This window comes from Phocoena phocoena, chromosome 6, assembly GCF_963924675.1.
Source record: "Phocoena phocoena chromosome 6, mPhoPho1.1, whole genome shotgun sequence".
Lineage (NCBI taxonomy): Eukaryota > Metazoa > Chordata > Mammalia > Artiodactyla > Phocoenidae > Phocoena > Phocoena phocoena.
In genome coordinates, this window is record NC_089224.1 from 109,735,025 (window position 1) to 109,751,471 (window position 16,447).

Below are 16,447 nucleotides of genomic sequence, written 5' to 3' on the forward strand. Positions count from 1 at the left end.
AGGGAAATAAGATCCCTCATGCAGTGTGGTACAGCCCCCCTAAAAATTAATTTAAAAATATAGCATCCATCTATATGTAACTCGTGACAATATCTCTATAAGTGCCACATGTTAATAGGCCCCTGAAGACCTACCCTTGGCCGCTCATACTCATGGTGTGGACTTGAAAATGAGAAAAGGCAGGTCTTCAACCTCATCCTCACCATCTGATCCTGTGCCTGCCACGACAGCATCCCACTTGCTTAGGCTTCCAGCAGGGAGGGGATGCTTTGTGCCTTTATGAAGCACCTGTTGGATACTGAGGCCTGAGTTAAGTGTTCAGGGCAGGAGGTCCCTGGCACCCTGAGCTCAGAGCCCCCTGGGGCGTCTCTTTCTCTGCCACAGAGGGGGTGTCCGAGCAGGACGGGGGCAGCACACTGCAGCGGATGGCAGTCACCAGAGAGGACAGCGGGACCTACGCGTGCTGGGCCGAGAACAGAGTGGACCGAGTGCAGGCCGTCAGTTTCGTCCACGTGAAGGGTAGGGAGTGACCACGTGGTCTTTCTCCAGACCTCTGCTGACCCAACCTAGTGGTTTTCCTAAGAAACTGGCCTCCTAATCTCTGAACTAGTACCTCTCCACCCTGGCTGGGCATTAGGATCTCCTGGGGGACTATAAAATACCGAGGCCCAGATTCTACCCCCGACTCAGTAAAGGTGAGGCCTCGACATCAGTATTTTTTACCCTCCCCAGATGACTGGCTGTAGGGAGAACTGAGATCTGACTCATCGACCTGAAGCACTGCCCTCAGCTGGATGATGTCAATGCGGGAGGGGGATGGGGGCCAAGGTACCCTGGCAAACAATGCGTGAATCTCGCCAGCCTGCCGGTTGCTCCCCACAGCCCTGCACAGTAACCCTCATGTCACTGTGACTTGTATGTCCAACTTTAGGATGGGAGGGTGGGGCTCGATGGAGGGGCATGAGCTGCCCAAGGCACCAGGATTCAACTGTACTGTTGGTAGATTCAACCTCAGGAAACCGGCAGGGATGAAAACCAGCACAGGGCATCCAAGAGTGGTTTAAGAGTTGCATGAAATGAGAATCAGGGATGTCTTAGTGTTGCTGTGTCCAACAGAGGTGTCCTAATGATTGTGTAGTCCTTGTTTTCCAAAGTACCCTGCCGCTGGGCTAATCCGTCTCTGAGCGCGAGTGTATGACACGCATACACTTTCTCCCCTCCTGTGCCTGTCTCAGGCATCACTAATCAATCATAGCACTATTCCCACTCAACTTCAAATCCTTCTCAGCACAGTGTTCCTGGCAGCCACTGCCAGTCTAGTTCACTTGACCTGCGACATGGAAGCTGTATGCCATCCCAGATGTATTGACTCTACACAGCTGTGCTGAGCCAGCAGGAGCCTCCATAGGTTCCTGGGGTCTGTCTGGCAGGCTTTTGGGGATGGATTTATGGGAATTTTAGCCTGAAGGAAACCTCCTTTCTCACTCCTTGTCCACTGTCACCTTGTGCAGAGGCTCCTGTCCTACAAGGGGAGGCTTTTTCCTACCTGGTGGAACCCGTTGGGGGCAGCGTCCGGCTGGACTGTGTGGTCCGTGGAGACCCAGCACCCAACATCCACTGGATCAAAGATGGCCTTCTGCTGCAGGGAAGCCGGCTCCGGCACAGGCTGCAGAATGGCTCGTTGACCATCTGGAGGACCGAGGCAAGGCGGGGCCTGGGCTGGGGCCACCTGGGACAACCCTCCACTTTGTCTGATTATCCAAGACGGTTCTTTAGGTTGGCACCACCCTCTACAGTCTACAAAGCATTTTCCTGCCTGTACCCAGAGATCCTCGCCTGACTAACTAGGGTGACCTCCAGCCAGTGGCTTAACTTCTCTGTGCCTCGATTACCTCATCCATTCAGTGGGGCTAATAATTGTTCTACCTCATAGATTTATAGTGAGAAATCAGTGAGATGACCCACACCAGGTACTTAAGAGTGATTGGTCCCTCAGTAATGCCAATATGTGTTACTAATAACAACCCCATGGAGCAGAGTAAGCGGATAAGAGTGCCTCATTTTACAGATGAAGACACTGAGGGTCAGAGAGGCCCACAGCCAGTAAGCACCTGAGGCAGGACCCCAGCCCAGGTCTCCTGATTCCTACTCCACGCCATTTCCAAAGCCTTGAGCTCGGGGGCAGCCCCTGCTTACCTTCCCTTCTGTGTCCCAAGTCCCAGTGGCCCTGCAGAATTCCACAGTTCGATGATGTCAAGGACTCATCTTAGGGGTCCTTGATCTTGCCCATCTTGGAGCCTGTCTCAGACTGGTAAAGGCAGCAGCGGCAGCAGCAGCAGTAAGGGTTGCCGTGACCTGAGTATTTGCTGTGGACCAGGCACCGTGCCTCGCATTTAGGGAGCATGATTTCCTTTGATGCTTACAACAATCTTATCGTTATTATCCCCGTTTTAGAGATGGGGAAACTGAGGCTCCAGAGACATGGTGAACAGTGGAGCCCGGATTCGGTCCCATCTCGGACTGATGCCCAAATGTATACTCTTAATTGCATGCCGTGCTGCCCGCTGACAGTCCCTTGGGAGTGGCCTCCGGGATATTATCTTCTGGGCGTGGACAGTGGCCTCAGGCTGCCCCAGCTCCATCTCATGGTGGTGCTGCCCCTGGAATCGAATCTGAGCCAGCATTCTTCCTGAGTTGCATCACTGCCATGGTCGTGGATATCCTGGGAAGAAACTTCCCTATCACCAAGGCCAGGAAGTGCTGCAAACCCTCCCCCTCTGGAAGACTGGAAGTGCCCGCTCGCACAATAAAAGCCCCAGGGAGCCTGCAGTGCTGAAACCTGTTCTCGTCTACCTCAGTGTTTCCCAAACTTGCTCCAACACAAAACCCGTTTTCTAAGGAATTCCTAATAATGTGCCATGGAGTCATAATACTTTAACGGACACAATTTGGAAGAGGTGGATCTAAATCATGCTTCTGCAGCATGTAGCTCCCCTTAGAGCAATGAGTTGTCACCACCCCAGGTTCCAGGGGTGAAAGGGGCTGGATTCTCTTTGGATTCTATTGACAGGCAGCCATGGAAGCCCCTCTGGTGGAGTCTGCGGGCCCCTGGCTGGTTTATGCTCTAAGCTCCTCCTGGTTAGATGGGTCTTGCTCCAGGTGCCCCTGTCTGTGCCCAGCTGTCCCCAGATGCTCCCCGCCCCCTCGTCCTCCTCTCCTGAATGCCACGCCCCTGCTCCCATGCCCACCCACAGAAGGACGACGCGGGACAATACCAGTGCCTGGCGGAGAATGAGCTGGGCGCGGTGGAGAAAGTGGTGGTCCTTGTGCTGCAGAGTGAGTCTCGGCCCCACCTTTCCTGGGCCCTGGGTGGGGACCAGGTGAGGTGGGAACCCAGGGAGGTGGGCGCCCAGGGGGCAGCTGTGCCGAGGCTGTGGCTGCCGCCGCCCAGGCTGTGTGATGGGAAAGGAGGGCCATTCTGAATCTTTGTTCAGAACACACAGTTGAAGTCCCATGAACTGTCTCCCCAATGTGGAATGGGAATTAGGGGCTGGTGAGTACTGGGGACCCAACAGCCAGGCCTGGGGGACCTGTTTATTCAGAACTCAAAACTGTCATTGAGATCATAGTGACAGCTCCTGTGTTTGCCAAGCAGGTTATAGCTCACAATAAGTCTAAATAGGGATTAAAAAAAATTTTATTGGAGTATCATTGATTTACAATGTTGTTAGTTTCTGCCATACAGCAAAGTGAATCAGTTATACATATGTATATATATATCTCCACTCTTTTTTAGATTCTATTCCCATATAGGTCATTACAGAGTATTGAGTTCCCTGTGCTACACAGTAGGTCCTTATCAGTTATCTATTTTATATATAGTACTGTGTATATGTCAGTCCGAGTCTCCCAATTTATCCCTCCCCCTGCCAGAATGAAATAATGCCATTTGCAGCAACATGGATGAACCCAGAGACTGTCATACTGAGTGAAGTAAGTTAGACAGAGAAAGACAAATATCATATGATATCGCTTATATGTGGAATCTAAAATAACGATACAAATGAACTTATTTACAAAACAGGAATAAATAAGGATTCTTAATGAAACTTTTCATTGAAGATTAACACACAGGAGGAGGGTACATGTCACAAGAGTACAGCTCAATGAATTTTCATAACATGAACCCACCCAGGTTACCGGCACCCGGATCCGAAAATAGAACAGTAACAGTTCCCAGACCCGCCCCCCGCATCATGCCCCCTTCCAGTCTCTACCCCCTCTCGAGGGAATCACCGTCCAGAATTTTGCCTTTTTAAAAAATAGCTTTAGGGCTTCCCTGGTGGCGCAGTGGTTGAGAGTCCGCCTGCCGATGCAGGGGACGCGGGTTCGTGCCCAGGTCCGGGAAGATCCCACGTGCCGCGGAGCGGCTGGGCCCGTGAGCCATGGCCGCTGAGCCTGCGTGTCCGGAGCCTGTGCTCCGCAGCGGGAAAGGCCACGGCAGTGAGAGGCCCGCGTACCGCAAAAAAAATTTTTTAAAAAAAAGCTTTATTGAGACATAATTTACATACCATAAAATTCACCCATTCGTATTATTCACCCTTAAAAAAGAAGGAAACTCTGTCACATGCTACAACATGGATGAGGCTTGAGAACGTCACGTTAAGTGAAATTAGCCAGTCACAAAAAGACAGATACTGTATAATTCTAATTGTATGAGGTCCCTAGAGTAGTCAAGTTCTCAGAGACGGGCAGCAGAATGCTGGTTGCCAGGGGCTGGGGGAGGGGAATGGGAATTAGTGTTTAATGGGTATAGGTTCAGTTTGGCAAGACGAAAGAGTTCTGGAGATGGTTGGCGGTGGTGTTTGCAGAACGGTGCGAATACAGTTAACACTGCCGAACTGTACACTTATAAACGAGGAAGATGGTGCATTTTATGTTATATGTTTTTTACCACAATTTTTAAGTGAAAAAAATCCACCCATTATAAGTATACAGTTCGGTGATTCTTAATAAATGTATAGCATTGTACAACCCATTTTTAGAATATTTCCAAGTTCCCTCTGCCCATTCGTAGTCAATCTCCGTTCCCACCTCCAGCCCCAGGCAACTGCTGATCTGCCTTCTGTCCCTATAGATGTACCTTTTCTGGTAATTTCACATACACGGAATCATGCGCAGTTTTTGGTTCCAACTTCTTTCACTTACCGATGTTTTGGGGGTTCATCCACGTTATAGCGTATGTCAGTACATCGTTCCCTTTCATTGCTCAATAGTATTCCGTTGTCCGGATTGACCACATTATGTTTATCCATTCCCCAGTCACTAGACATTTAGATTGTTTCTAGGTTTTGGCTCTTGTGAATAATGCTGCTGTGAACATCTGTGTATACGTCTTTGTGTGGATATATGTTCTTTCTCTCGAGATTCCTGGGAGTCTAATTGCTGGGTGACCTGATCACTGTATAGGTCACGTTTTAAGAAATCACCAAACTGGCTGTACAGTTTTACTTTCCTTCCGGTAGTATATGAGGTTTTGGTTTCTCCACATCCTTGCCAGCACTTGGTAATGTCAGTCTTTTAAATTTTAGCCATCCTTGTGGTTACAAAGCAGTATCTCACTGTGGTTTTAATTTGCATTTCCCTAATAACTAATGATATCGAGCATCTTTTCACGTGTTTATTACTCTTTCATACGACTTCTTTGGCTAAGTGCCTATTGAGGTCTTTTGCTCATTTTTAAATGGGATTGTCTTATTAATGAGTTCTAAGAGTCATTTACATAGTCTGGATACAAGTCCTTTATCAGATAGATGATTTGCAAATATTTTCTCCCAGTCTGTGGCCTGTATTTGCATTTCCTGTATTTTGCCTTTGAAGAGCAAAAGTGTTAAAATTTGGTGAAGTCCGATAGTATTTTATGGATTGTGTTATATTTTTAAAATCTTTTTTTAACCTAAGGTCACATTGTCTTCTGTAATTTTTACAGTTTTTGTTCTTATATTTAGGCCAAATCCATTTGAGTTAATGTTTGTGTGAGATAAAGATCTAAATTCCTCTTTTTTTTTTTTTGGCATATGGATATCCAGTTGTTCTATACCATTTATTTAGATCTTTTCCATTTCTCTCAGTGATATTTTGTAGTTTTCGGGGTACAAGTCTTGTACTTTTGTCAAATTGATTACTAAGTATTGCATGATTTTTGACGCTATTGTAAGGGGAATTCTTCTCTTAGTTTGATTTTTTTGGATTTTTCATTGCTAATATATAGAAATACAATTGATTTTCGTTATCTCGATCTTAAATCCTGCAACCTTGCTAAATTAATATTTAGTTCTAGTAATTTTTTGGCAGATTCCTTAGGATTTTCTACATGTCTTCTATGAGTAGAGTGGTTTTACCTCTTCCTTTCCCCTCTGGATACCTTTAATTTCTCTATGTTGCCTATGGCATTGATTAGACCCTCTGACACAAGGTTGAATAGGAGTGGCCAGAGCAGGCAACCTTGCCTTGTCGCCAGCTTCGGGAGGAGAGCATTCAGTCTTACACTACTGAGTATGATGTCAGCTATGGGTTTTTATAGCTGCCCTTTACAGGTTGAGGAAGTTCCCTTTTATACCTAGTTTGTTGAGAGATTTTGTCGTGGATGGGGGTGAGGGAGGGAGGTTTCTGGTTCCAGACAAGATGGAACTAGAGGCACTTCTGCTTATGCCTCTTGCTAAGGACAGCTTAAAAACTCTAGACTTTATATAGAAAACAAACACTGAAAGACTCTGAAAGGTAGAGAAAAGAAGGATGGGCCAAGGATCTTGGGACCTATGGGATGATATGGCAGCAAAATCCCTAGTTTTTCTTTTTGCCTCATATATCCTGGGCAGGATGCTTGAGAAGCCAGCAACCTGGAAATACCAATGGGCTCAGACGAAAAATAAATGAGGGCCCCCCCCCAAAAGTCTGCTCTTTCTTGCTAAAGGACCAGAAAAAGGACAGCGTATCAAGCTAGAAAACTTAGGTAATAACACCCAATTCCAGCCAAACACCCATCAACAAAGACCAAGTGGGAAACCTGCACTTCTGCCTTTTCCTTGCTGTCCCGAGGCACCCCTCTCCCCACACTGCGGGGTGGGCAGGGGGTAATGGTGTCAGATGAGGCCACGTGGGGGCAATCACCCTCCCAGCCAGGCCTGATATCCGTGGAGGCCTAGTGTGAACTCTGAACTCTGTGCCTGCCCAGTGATGGTAAAGCACGCCTTCTTGTTCTGGGGTGTCAGTGGAGGCCAGCTGGGGAAGCGGGGTTTCTACCTTCACCTGGAAATAATGAGGCCACACCTCCTTCCCGTGGCAGCGTCCAAGGCAGCCTGTTAAAACAAAAGAACTAGAACTAGAGTCTTTCAACTCAGACTGTTCAGTATACACTTGAAACTCATTCATCATACCAAGAACAAGGAAAATCTCAACTCAACAAGGGCATGAAAGTGGCCGTGAGCAACTGTGAACATGCTTAAACGTGAAAAAGTAGATCTCTGCAAGGAAACTGATATAAAGAAGAACCAAATTAGCACTAAATTTATAATAAACAAAATTAAAAGCTCAGTGGATGGGTGTAATTGTACAAAGAGGACAGAGGAAAGAATTAGCAAATTTGAAGATATAACAGTAGAATTTAACTAGTCTGAACAACAGAGAGAAAATAGACTGGGGAGAAAAATGAACAGGGCCTCAGCGATCTGTGGGACTACCCCCAAAAGATCTCACATTCATTCATTAGAGCCTCAGAAGGAAAGGAGAAAGACAGGTGAGAAGTAATCAAAGAAACAAGAGCTGAAATTCCCCCAAATTTCACCAGATACATAAACCTACAAATTCAAGGAGCTGAGGAAAACTCAAACAGGATAAACCCAAAGATGTCTGCACTGAGACACATCGCTATCAAACTTCTAAAAATTAAAGGCAAACTTCTGAAAATTAAAATAAAACTCCCATCTTCCATCAATGAAGCGGAGCATGGTTGTGGAGTAATTCAAAGTTCAGGCAATTTTGGGGGGTGATCAGGAAAGACCTCTTTTTATTTATTTATTTATTTTATTTTATTTTATTTTATTTTTTGCGGTACGCGGGCCTCTCACTGTTGCGGCCTCTCCCGTTGCGGAGCACAGGCTCCAGCCGCGCAGGCTCAGCAGCCATGGCTCACAGGCCCAGCCGCTCCGCGGCATGTGGGATCTTCCCAGACCGGGGCACGAACCTGCGTCCCCTGCATCGGCAGGCGGACTCTCAACCACTGCGCAACCAGGGAAGCCCCGCAATCAGCTGTTTTTAAATTAAGATATATAGGTTGTATTTTTAAACATAATGCTATTACACACGTAATAGACTACAGTATAAACATACTTTTTATATGCTCTAGGAACCAAAAATGTCACGTGATTCACTTTATCGTGATATTTGCTCTATTGCGGAGGTCTGGAACTGAACGTGCAGTATCTCCAAGGTGTGCCTGTATGCAAAAATAATAAGATGTTCCTAAAAGCCGCCCTGGGCCTCCCACAGGTGCCCCGGTGTTCCAGGTGAAGCCCCAAGACGTGACAGTGAGATCTGGGGATGCCGTGGCCCTGCGGTGCCAGGCCTCTGGAGAGCCGGTGCCCACGGTGGAGTGGCTGCGAGCGGGCCAGCCCTTGCGGACCAGCCGGCGGCTCAGGACCCTAACGGATGGGAGCCTGTGGCTGGAGCGAGTGGAGGCTGGGGATGCGGGCGCATATGAGTGCGTTGCTCGCAACCTCCTGGGCTCTGCCACAGCCCGGGCCTTCCTGGCCGTGAGAGGTATGGAGCCTCCCTGCCCAGACCTTTGTGGACAGGGGTGGGATTCCCTGCCCAGCGGGGCCTAAAACAACAGAAGTATATGATCTTGTATTTCCGGAGGGTGAAAATCTAAGATCCAGGTGCCAGCAGTGTTGGTTGCTTCTGAGATATATCATAGAGAATCTATTGCAGGCCTCTCCCCTAGCTTCTGGGAGTTTGCTGGAGTTCCTTGATTGTAGAAGCGTCACCCCTCTCTCTGTCTTCATGATCACATGGCATCCTCCCTGTGCTCGTGTCTGTCTCTAAATTTCCTCTTTATATAAGGACACCAGTCATATTAGGTTAGGGCCCACCCTCATGACCTCATGTTAACATGGGTACCTCTGTACAGACCCTACATTCAAATAAGGTCACGTGCTCAGGTACCGAGGGTTAGGACTTCAGCACATCCTTTTAGGAGGACACAGTTCAACCCATAACAACATCCTTACTTTTGTAATGGAAACAACTAATTTGTACCTTGTATATGTTAATTGTAGAAAGGCCAGATAAGTTTTTTAAATGTATGAAGAAAAAAGTAATGATCAGTTAGCTCTCAAAATTCATTTAGAAATAGCTCAGCGAATTATTTGGGGTATATATTTCTACACTTTTTCTCTGAATGTAAAGAGATACACTTTTTTCTTTTTACAAATGAGGTCAAGTGTACAAGTTGTGTTTACAACCTGCCATATTTTCTTACTCGATCATGGACAATAGTCTAGTTCACACCTTTTGTAATGATTTCATACCATTCCATAGGAACATGTTTTTGTTTTTTGGGTTTTTTTGCGGTACGCGGGCCTCTCACTGTTGCGGCCTCTCCCGTTGTGGAGCACAGGCTCCGGACGCGCAGGCTCAGCGGCTGTGGCTCACGGGCCCAGCCGCTCCGCGGCATGCGGGGTCTTCCTGGACCGGGGCACGAACCCGTGTCCCCTGCATCGGCAGGCGGACTCTCAACCACCGCACCACCAGGGAAGCCCCATAGGAACACGTTTTAAACTTAATTGCTGTTGGCTTCATTAAATAAACAACAGGTTTGTGGGTTGTTTTTTTCCCCAGTTTCCCCTCCAAAAACTGTCCTGTGGTGCACATCTTTGTGTGCTGGACTGAATATTTCTATAGGATAAATTCCTTCAAGGGACATTGCTACATAAAAGATATTCAAAGGCGTTGAGGCCCCCTAACTCTCTCCCTCCTTTCCCATAAGTCTGGGGAGGGGCATCCTGGCCTTGTGGGGGACAAGAGGCTGCTGAGTTACCTCATGTCTGAGAAGGTTGCCAGTGGCTTGTCATTCCTGGCCTCCAATTTCCTGTCCCCTTCTAAAACTGCCAGGGTCATGCTGCTGCCTTCTTATCTGCTGCTCCCGACACCTCCTTACCCCGTTATTACAAGGCCAGGGGAAGGTTCATTGCCTTTTCCTGTCCCCCCCATAAATCCCAGAGCTGCAGGTATTGACGAGAGACATCCCAGATGGGCATCAAATCTCATCAAACCCCAGCTAAGGGCTGCAGGAAATGGCATTGCTTCCTGGAATCCAGAATTAACCAGCCCCCAATCTACCCACTTAGGATCTGGGCAATGGAGTGTTGAATGTTAGTTTTTTGACAGATCATTGGCAATTCGTTGTCAATTTCCCCTGAGGGCTGGTGAGTGGAGAGTCAGGCTGGGTTCTGTCTCTTGCCATCTGTCCAAACGAGACAGCTGGCCCATTAGCCAGAGGAAGCATCCGCCTGTGCCTGTAGAATCCATTTGGTTAGTGCTGAAGAGCATCTGCTAGCAGACTGCCTGGCGGCTGCTAGGAATTCAACCCACCCCAGCTGGGCCAGCTGCAGCGCAGCTGGAGCCAGGGCCACTGATGGAATGGGAAGCGTTCAGGTGCCTCCTCCAGTGTGCCAGGCCCCCCGCCCCCATCACTTGGCATTTTAGAACCCAACAGGTCTTTGGTGCATCTGTGGTCCCACCTCCTCATTTTATAGATAAGCCAACTCATGTGTGGCTTGGGGGCCAGACTTGCCCGGGTTTTCAAGAAGGCGATGGCAGAGCCAGAATTAGAAGCTGGTACCGTCCCTGTGTGGGGCTCCTCTTAAATGTCTCCCTTCTGTCTAGAAGCCAGGATCCCCTGAGTGTTGAGTTCATCGCCCATTAGCTGTGTGTCCTTGGGCAAGTTACTGCCCCTCTCTGAGCCTCGGTTTACTCCTTCATGAAATGGAAAACAGTACCTGCATATCCCTGAGGGCACAGAGGTGGATAGTGTCACTCTTGTTCTCTTCCTTCCTCACAGGGGAGCCCCGGGGGAGCCGGGGCAGCATGATTGGGGTGATCAATGGGCAGAACTTTGGTATGGCTGTCCTCAACACCAGCGTGCAACAGGAGGCACGTTCTGGGGTCACCACCATCTGCAGCAGCATCAGCCACATCCCCGCGAGTGTGGGTAAGTGGGGGCCAGAGCACCTCCTGCGCGCCTGGGGACCCTCCGACCTGAGCTGAGTCAAGGTGGATCGAGGTGCAGGCCACCTCCTCCCCACCCCACAGCCCCCAACCAAACAAAATAACTGCATTTAAGATCAGCCCGAGAGTGCGAAATTACCGGTATTATGTGAATGCAGGGTCAGATTGTGACTTTGGAAACGACTGATTGCTATGTGAGGATTTTTTTCCCACTGTTAAGGCAAGAGCTGCTACCGAAGTGAAGGGGTCACTAGCAAGGAGTAAGGGATGCGGGCTGCAGGGGACAGAAAAGGGGAAATGTGGAGAATAAAGTAAGCTAGAAGGCCCAGAGAACCAAGCAATGTCCACTTTCAAACAGATTCATAAAATAGTGTGTCCTAAGCAGATGGAATGTTCTGGAGAGACATTACAGACGCCGCTGTAATGGACCCTGCCGTCTCACCCTGCCCAGGGGGTCCTGCATCCCCTCATGGGGGTCCAGAGCAGGGAGAGGGTAGTGTTGACAGGGGCTTTGCTAAAAGCAGCCTCTCCAGAGCTGCCCTTGACCACAGACTGTGTGAGCAGTGAGGGGTCAGGGGACTCTGGCTTGGGGGAGGGGGGTCACTCCGGGCTGGCTGTCGGCAGAGAGGGAGTGAAGTGAGACACTGCCCAGGTGTAGCTGCTTCTTCCAGCTTCAGGAGCAGGAACCATGGAGATGCATCTGGCTCCAGGCCAGGCATGCCTGGCTCTGTTTAGTGGAAGCAGAGGCACGGAGAGGCCGAGAAGTTTCTGCTCCCAGGGACAGGGGCCCAGCTGGCTCCTGTGAACATCAGCCCTCTTGTACCTCTTCTGAGCCAGCAGTTTGGCTGAGAAGCTGGACCGTCCCTGGCCCCAAGCAAACGGCCTTGCCCCTTCCCCAGTCCCAGACCCCACCTGGCCTGAGAGGAGGGCTGGGCATTGTGGGAAAAGGTCTGAGAATCCATGTCCAGGGCACTTCTGGGCTCTTTCTTCCAAGTCAGTGGTTTAGAATGACCCTCCCTCTTCCAGGCTCTTCTGGAAGGTGTCTGTAACTTAGGAGACAGTTGGTTTTCTGCTTGGTCCCGCACGTGTGTACTGATGGTCGATGCAGTCCCGTGCTCTGTGGTGACCCAGTAGCCCTCAGTATTTATTGAATTCAGTTGAATATTAAAGGCACTTCTTTGTATAAATATATTTTGCTAATTTTCACAACTACTCCGCGAGGTAGTTTTTGTCTTCACCGCTTCCCACCTTCTGGTCTAATTCCCGGCCCAGGCGATCACGGGCTAGGCCTGGGTCCGGAGGCAAAGGGCTGAGCTCTCCTGGGGGCAGTAGGGAGCTGCAGAGAGACCTTGAGTAGAAGAGCGGCTGCCCTCGGGGTCTGGCTCTAACCCAGCCTCTGCGTCCACCCCGTCCAGGGCCTCTGATGCGGGTGCTTGTGGTCGCCATCGCCCCCATCTACTGGGCTCTGGCCAGAGAGAGTGGAGATGCCCTGAACGGCCACTCCCTGACGGGCGGCCGCTTCCAGCAGGAGTCGCATGTGGAGTTTGCCACAGGTGAGTGGGGGTCTCCCCGAGGTGGACCAGGTGGGGCTGAGGTCTGAGCCCAGGGCCTCTCCCCCGAGGTGACTCCAGGCTGGGTGGGGATGGATTGCAGGGGAGCTGCTCACAATGACCCAGGTGGCCCGGGGCCTGGATCCCGATGGCTTCCTACTCCTCGACGTGGTGGTCCATGGCATCGTCCCCGAGAGCCTGGCGGACGCAGATCTGCAAGTGCAGGTGTGGGGAGAGCCCTGGGGTGTGCAGATGGGGCGCGCGCGAGAGAGTGGCATGTCCTGCCCCAGCCCTCCCCGAGCAGCTGGGCCCACTTTCCTTCCTGACTCCCCAGCAGGGTCTGGGGCGTGGCCTGGCTGGGCCCAGGGGAGGAATAACCCCACGGCAGGAGGGCGCTCTGGCCCAGCTTCACAGACAGCTTGAGGGTGCCCAGCTCGTTGGAAGAAGAGCTGAAAGGCCCACCAGGCCCGCACCCCAGCATCCCCACTGGGGGTGGAGGGTCCCTCGCCCCTTGGAAGTCGACGTCGTGATGTCCTCCCTGCCGGCCTCTTGCAGGACTTCCAGGAGCAGTACGTGCAGACGGGGCCCGGCCGGCTCTTTGTGGGCTCCACGCAGAGCTTCCTGCAGGACAGCCTCCTGTCGTTCCTGCGCGGCAACCACAGCATCCGGTACGACGCGGCTCAGGGCCCCCAGCCCCAGCTGGTGCAGCACCTGCGGGCCTCCGCTATCAGCTCGGCCTTCGACCCCGAGGCCAAGGCCCTGCGCTTCCAGCTCTCCACGGCCCTGCAAGCTGGTGAGGCCCCCGTCCCCTCTCCACACCCCCCAACTGTCCCAGCCAGATCCTGCCAGGGCCCCCACAAGGGCCTGGGCTCTCTATCCCCGGGTGCCTTGGGCACTGGGCCCTCGTGTCCTCAAGGTCTGTCCCCTTTGCCTAGCAGAAGAGAATGAAGTCGGCTGCCCAGAGGGCTTTGAGCTGGACACCCAGGGAGAGTTTTGCGTGGGTGAGCATGCCTCCCCACCCCAGCAGGGACGAGGGAGGCCTCAGCCTGGGAGGGACGGAGGGCTGGAGGGCCCGTGAACACAGACCACCGGACCTCTCCCCACCCCGCAGACAGGGACGAGTGCTCGGGCAGTCCCAGCCCCTGCGCCCACTCCTGCCGCAATGTGCCCGGCCGCTTCTCTTGCTCCTGCCCAGCTGGCTTCACCCTGGCCAGGGACGAAAGAACCTGCAGAGGTGAGCGGGCCCCAGGAGGAGAGGCTCGTTTTGGACCTGGCCCGGGTGTGCTCAGGGAGATTCCGGGGCTGGGACCCTGGCCAGGGGGCACATCCCTCAGGGGACGTGGACCTAGGGGTTCCACTGAGAACTTCTTATTTTGAGGGCCACAGAGGGGAGAGGCTCAAGTACCGAGGGGCGATGGGGATCTCTAAAGACACGCATGTGGCCACCATGTGCTCACGGCACGCACACCCGCTGAGCCTGGACGTGGCCTCAGAAGCTTTCCCAGCCCTCAGCGGGCATTTCCAGTCCACCGGGCTTGGAAGTGAGCTGATACCCATCTGGCCTGCTTGCCCTGCTTGCCCCCATGATGAAGTTGCTGGACGATAAATCTGACCCTGAGATGCTGTCTGGACTCTGATCCCACACCTGTGTCCCTCCATCCCACCAGCGGGGCCTGGTGTGGCCAAGTCTCTTTGGGGCACCCAAAGGGCATTATCGCAGCCTCACTTCAGATGCTACAGGCCAGGGCCTCCGGGCCCCTCAGAGGAGGCTCTGTGTGTCTGGGGGTGCCGAGATGATGGACAGAGCTAGCAGGAGGGGTGGGGACCTTCCTGCCAGGGGCCTCTGGGCCTAAGGACAAAGCCTGTGTGGGTAGGCTGGACCTGGGGACAAGTGTTCATGCAGCCCCTGCCCCCGTCCCCCCCCCCATAGATGTGGACGAGTGCGCTTGGGAGGCCGATCCTTGCCAAGAGGGACAGCGCTGTGTGAACCTGCTGGGGTCCTACCGCTGCCTCCCTAACTGCGGGCCCGGCTTCCGGGTGGCCACTGATGGAGCCAGTTGTGAAGGTGACAGGGGAAGGGTGCCGGGCTGTCCCGACTCCCGGGGACCCAGTGGTTACCAGGGTTCAGCAGAGGGCATGCTGTGTGTCACTGGGACGCTGGGCCTTCAGGGAAACTGGAACTCTCTTGGCAGAAGGAGTCGAGTGAGGCCGGGGAGAAAGCCTGAGCTGGGCTCAGGAGGTCTGAGTCCTGACCCAGCCTGGCTGCTGGTGACTTGAGTCCCTTTGGCAAGTGTCTTTTCCTTTCTGGGTCTCAGGTTTCTCATCTGTCTGATGAAGGGGGACCAGGTCAGGGATGGCAAACATGTGCTACATCTACCGCCACTTCCCCTCTTTCCCCTCGTGGGTCACGGTCCAGCCCACAGACAGCCTCTGAATCCTTCTCAACACAGCTTCTCCAGCTACAGTGGCTACTCTCAATCAGTTGCAGTGGGCCTTTGAGACAAAACCTAGGTGCCACCCCGGGATAGGTGACCTCTAGGGTCCTTCCTGTTCTAGAATTCTAGGCTTTCATGACTGTTGGTCGTCCTGGTTTCCCCAAGAGAGGGCGTCAGTGGAGGGGGAGAGCGAGGTAAACTTGGACTCAGAAGAGGCAGTCATCCCATTTCATCCCATTTCATCCCATTTCATCCCATTTCTAGGGCTCCTCCTGCCTTCTCCCGCCCTCCCTTCCTTCCTTCTCACCAGTTTTTGAGCCCGGCCCATAGACCAGGGTCCTAAGCCCTTCAGGTGCCTATGATCCAGTTTTCTCCCCATGATCCCATGAAGGAGTCCTATCGTGACCCCTTTTTACAGATGCGGAAACTGAGGCTCAGAGAGGGACAGTTACTGGCTCAAGGATCAAGAGACATGGCAGGGCTGAGTCCAAACCCAGGACTCTGCCTCCAAAGCCCACCTTTTAAGCCCCTTCCTTCTTTGGGACCCGGAACCTTCTTACCCTCCAAAGCTGGTATAATTAGGAAGGGTGGTGGCAAACGCTGGCATTCCTCCTGGTGGCACTGAAGTTGGAGATGGGGACGCAGATGAGGCCCAGATGCGGAGACGCGTGGTATGTCCTAGGGGGAGGGACTGTGGGCTCATCACCCCCCCGCCCTTGCCCCTGCCTTTCCAGATGTGGACGAGTGTCTGGAGCAGACGGACGAGTGTCACTACAGCCAGATCTGTGAGAACACCCCAGGCGGGCACCGCTGCGGCTGCCCCAGGGGGTACCGGGCCCAGGGCCCCGGCCTGCCCTGCCTAGGTATGGGGAGAGCCACGCCCTCCCTGGGACCCTGGTCAGCACCCACAGCTCACGGGCAGGGATCGGTTATGACGGGTGACACTGAGTCCTGTGAACAGAACAGCAGCCGACACCGATTGTGTGCCCAGCATGTGCCTGATCCGTGCTTTGCCTGCTGTTTCCACCAAAACCTCACCCCCTGCCCAGCCAGGTCACCTTCCCTGGGAGCCCAGGAGGAGGAGGTGGGTGGAGAGAAGTGGGTGGGTCTCAGAGAGGCTTTGCAGGTGGAATGGACCTCACCAGGAGGCTGAAGGGAGGGGTGCTGAGGGACACT

General features: G+C 52.2%; 1 protein-coding gene across 1 annotated transcript in view; it reads left to right on the top strand.

Moving 5' to 3' along the window:
• Positions 1-16,447, top strand: part of HMCN2 (hemicentin 2) — a 150,384-nt gene that overhangs the window by 130,168 nt on the left and 3,769 nt on the right. The window contains exons 83-94 of the mRNA XM_065879176.1: positions 385-519; positions 1,512-1,702; positions 3,255-3,336; positions 8,548-8,817; positions 11,120-11,269; positions 12,702-12,839; positions 12,940-13,061; positions 13,392-13,629; positions 13,775-13,837; positions 13,948-14,070; positions 14,767-14,901; positions 16,006-16,134. Coding sequence (XP_065735248.1) covers positions 385-519; positions 1,512-1,702; positions 3,255-3,336; positions 8,548-8,817; positions 11,120-11,269; positions 12,702-12,839; positions 12,940-13,061; positions 13,392-13,629; positions 13,775-13,837; positions 13,948-14,070; positions 14,767-14,901; positions 16,006-16,134 — 1,776 coding nt within the window. The remainder of the gene's footprint in view (positions 1-384; positions 520-1,511; positions 1,703-3,254; positions 3,337-8,547; positions 8,818-11,119; positions 11,270-12,701; positions 12,840-12,939; positions 13,062-13,391; positions 13,630-13,774; positions 13,838-13,947; positions 14,071-14,766; positions 14,902-16,005; positions 16,135-16,447) is intronic.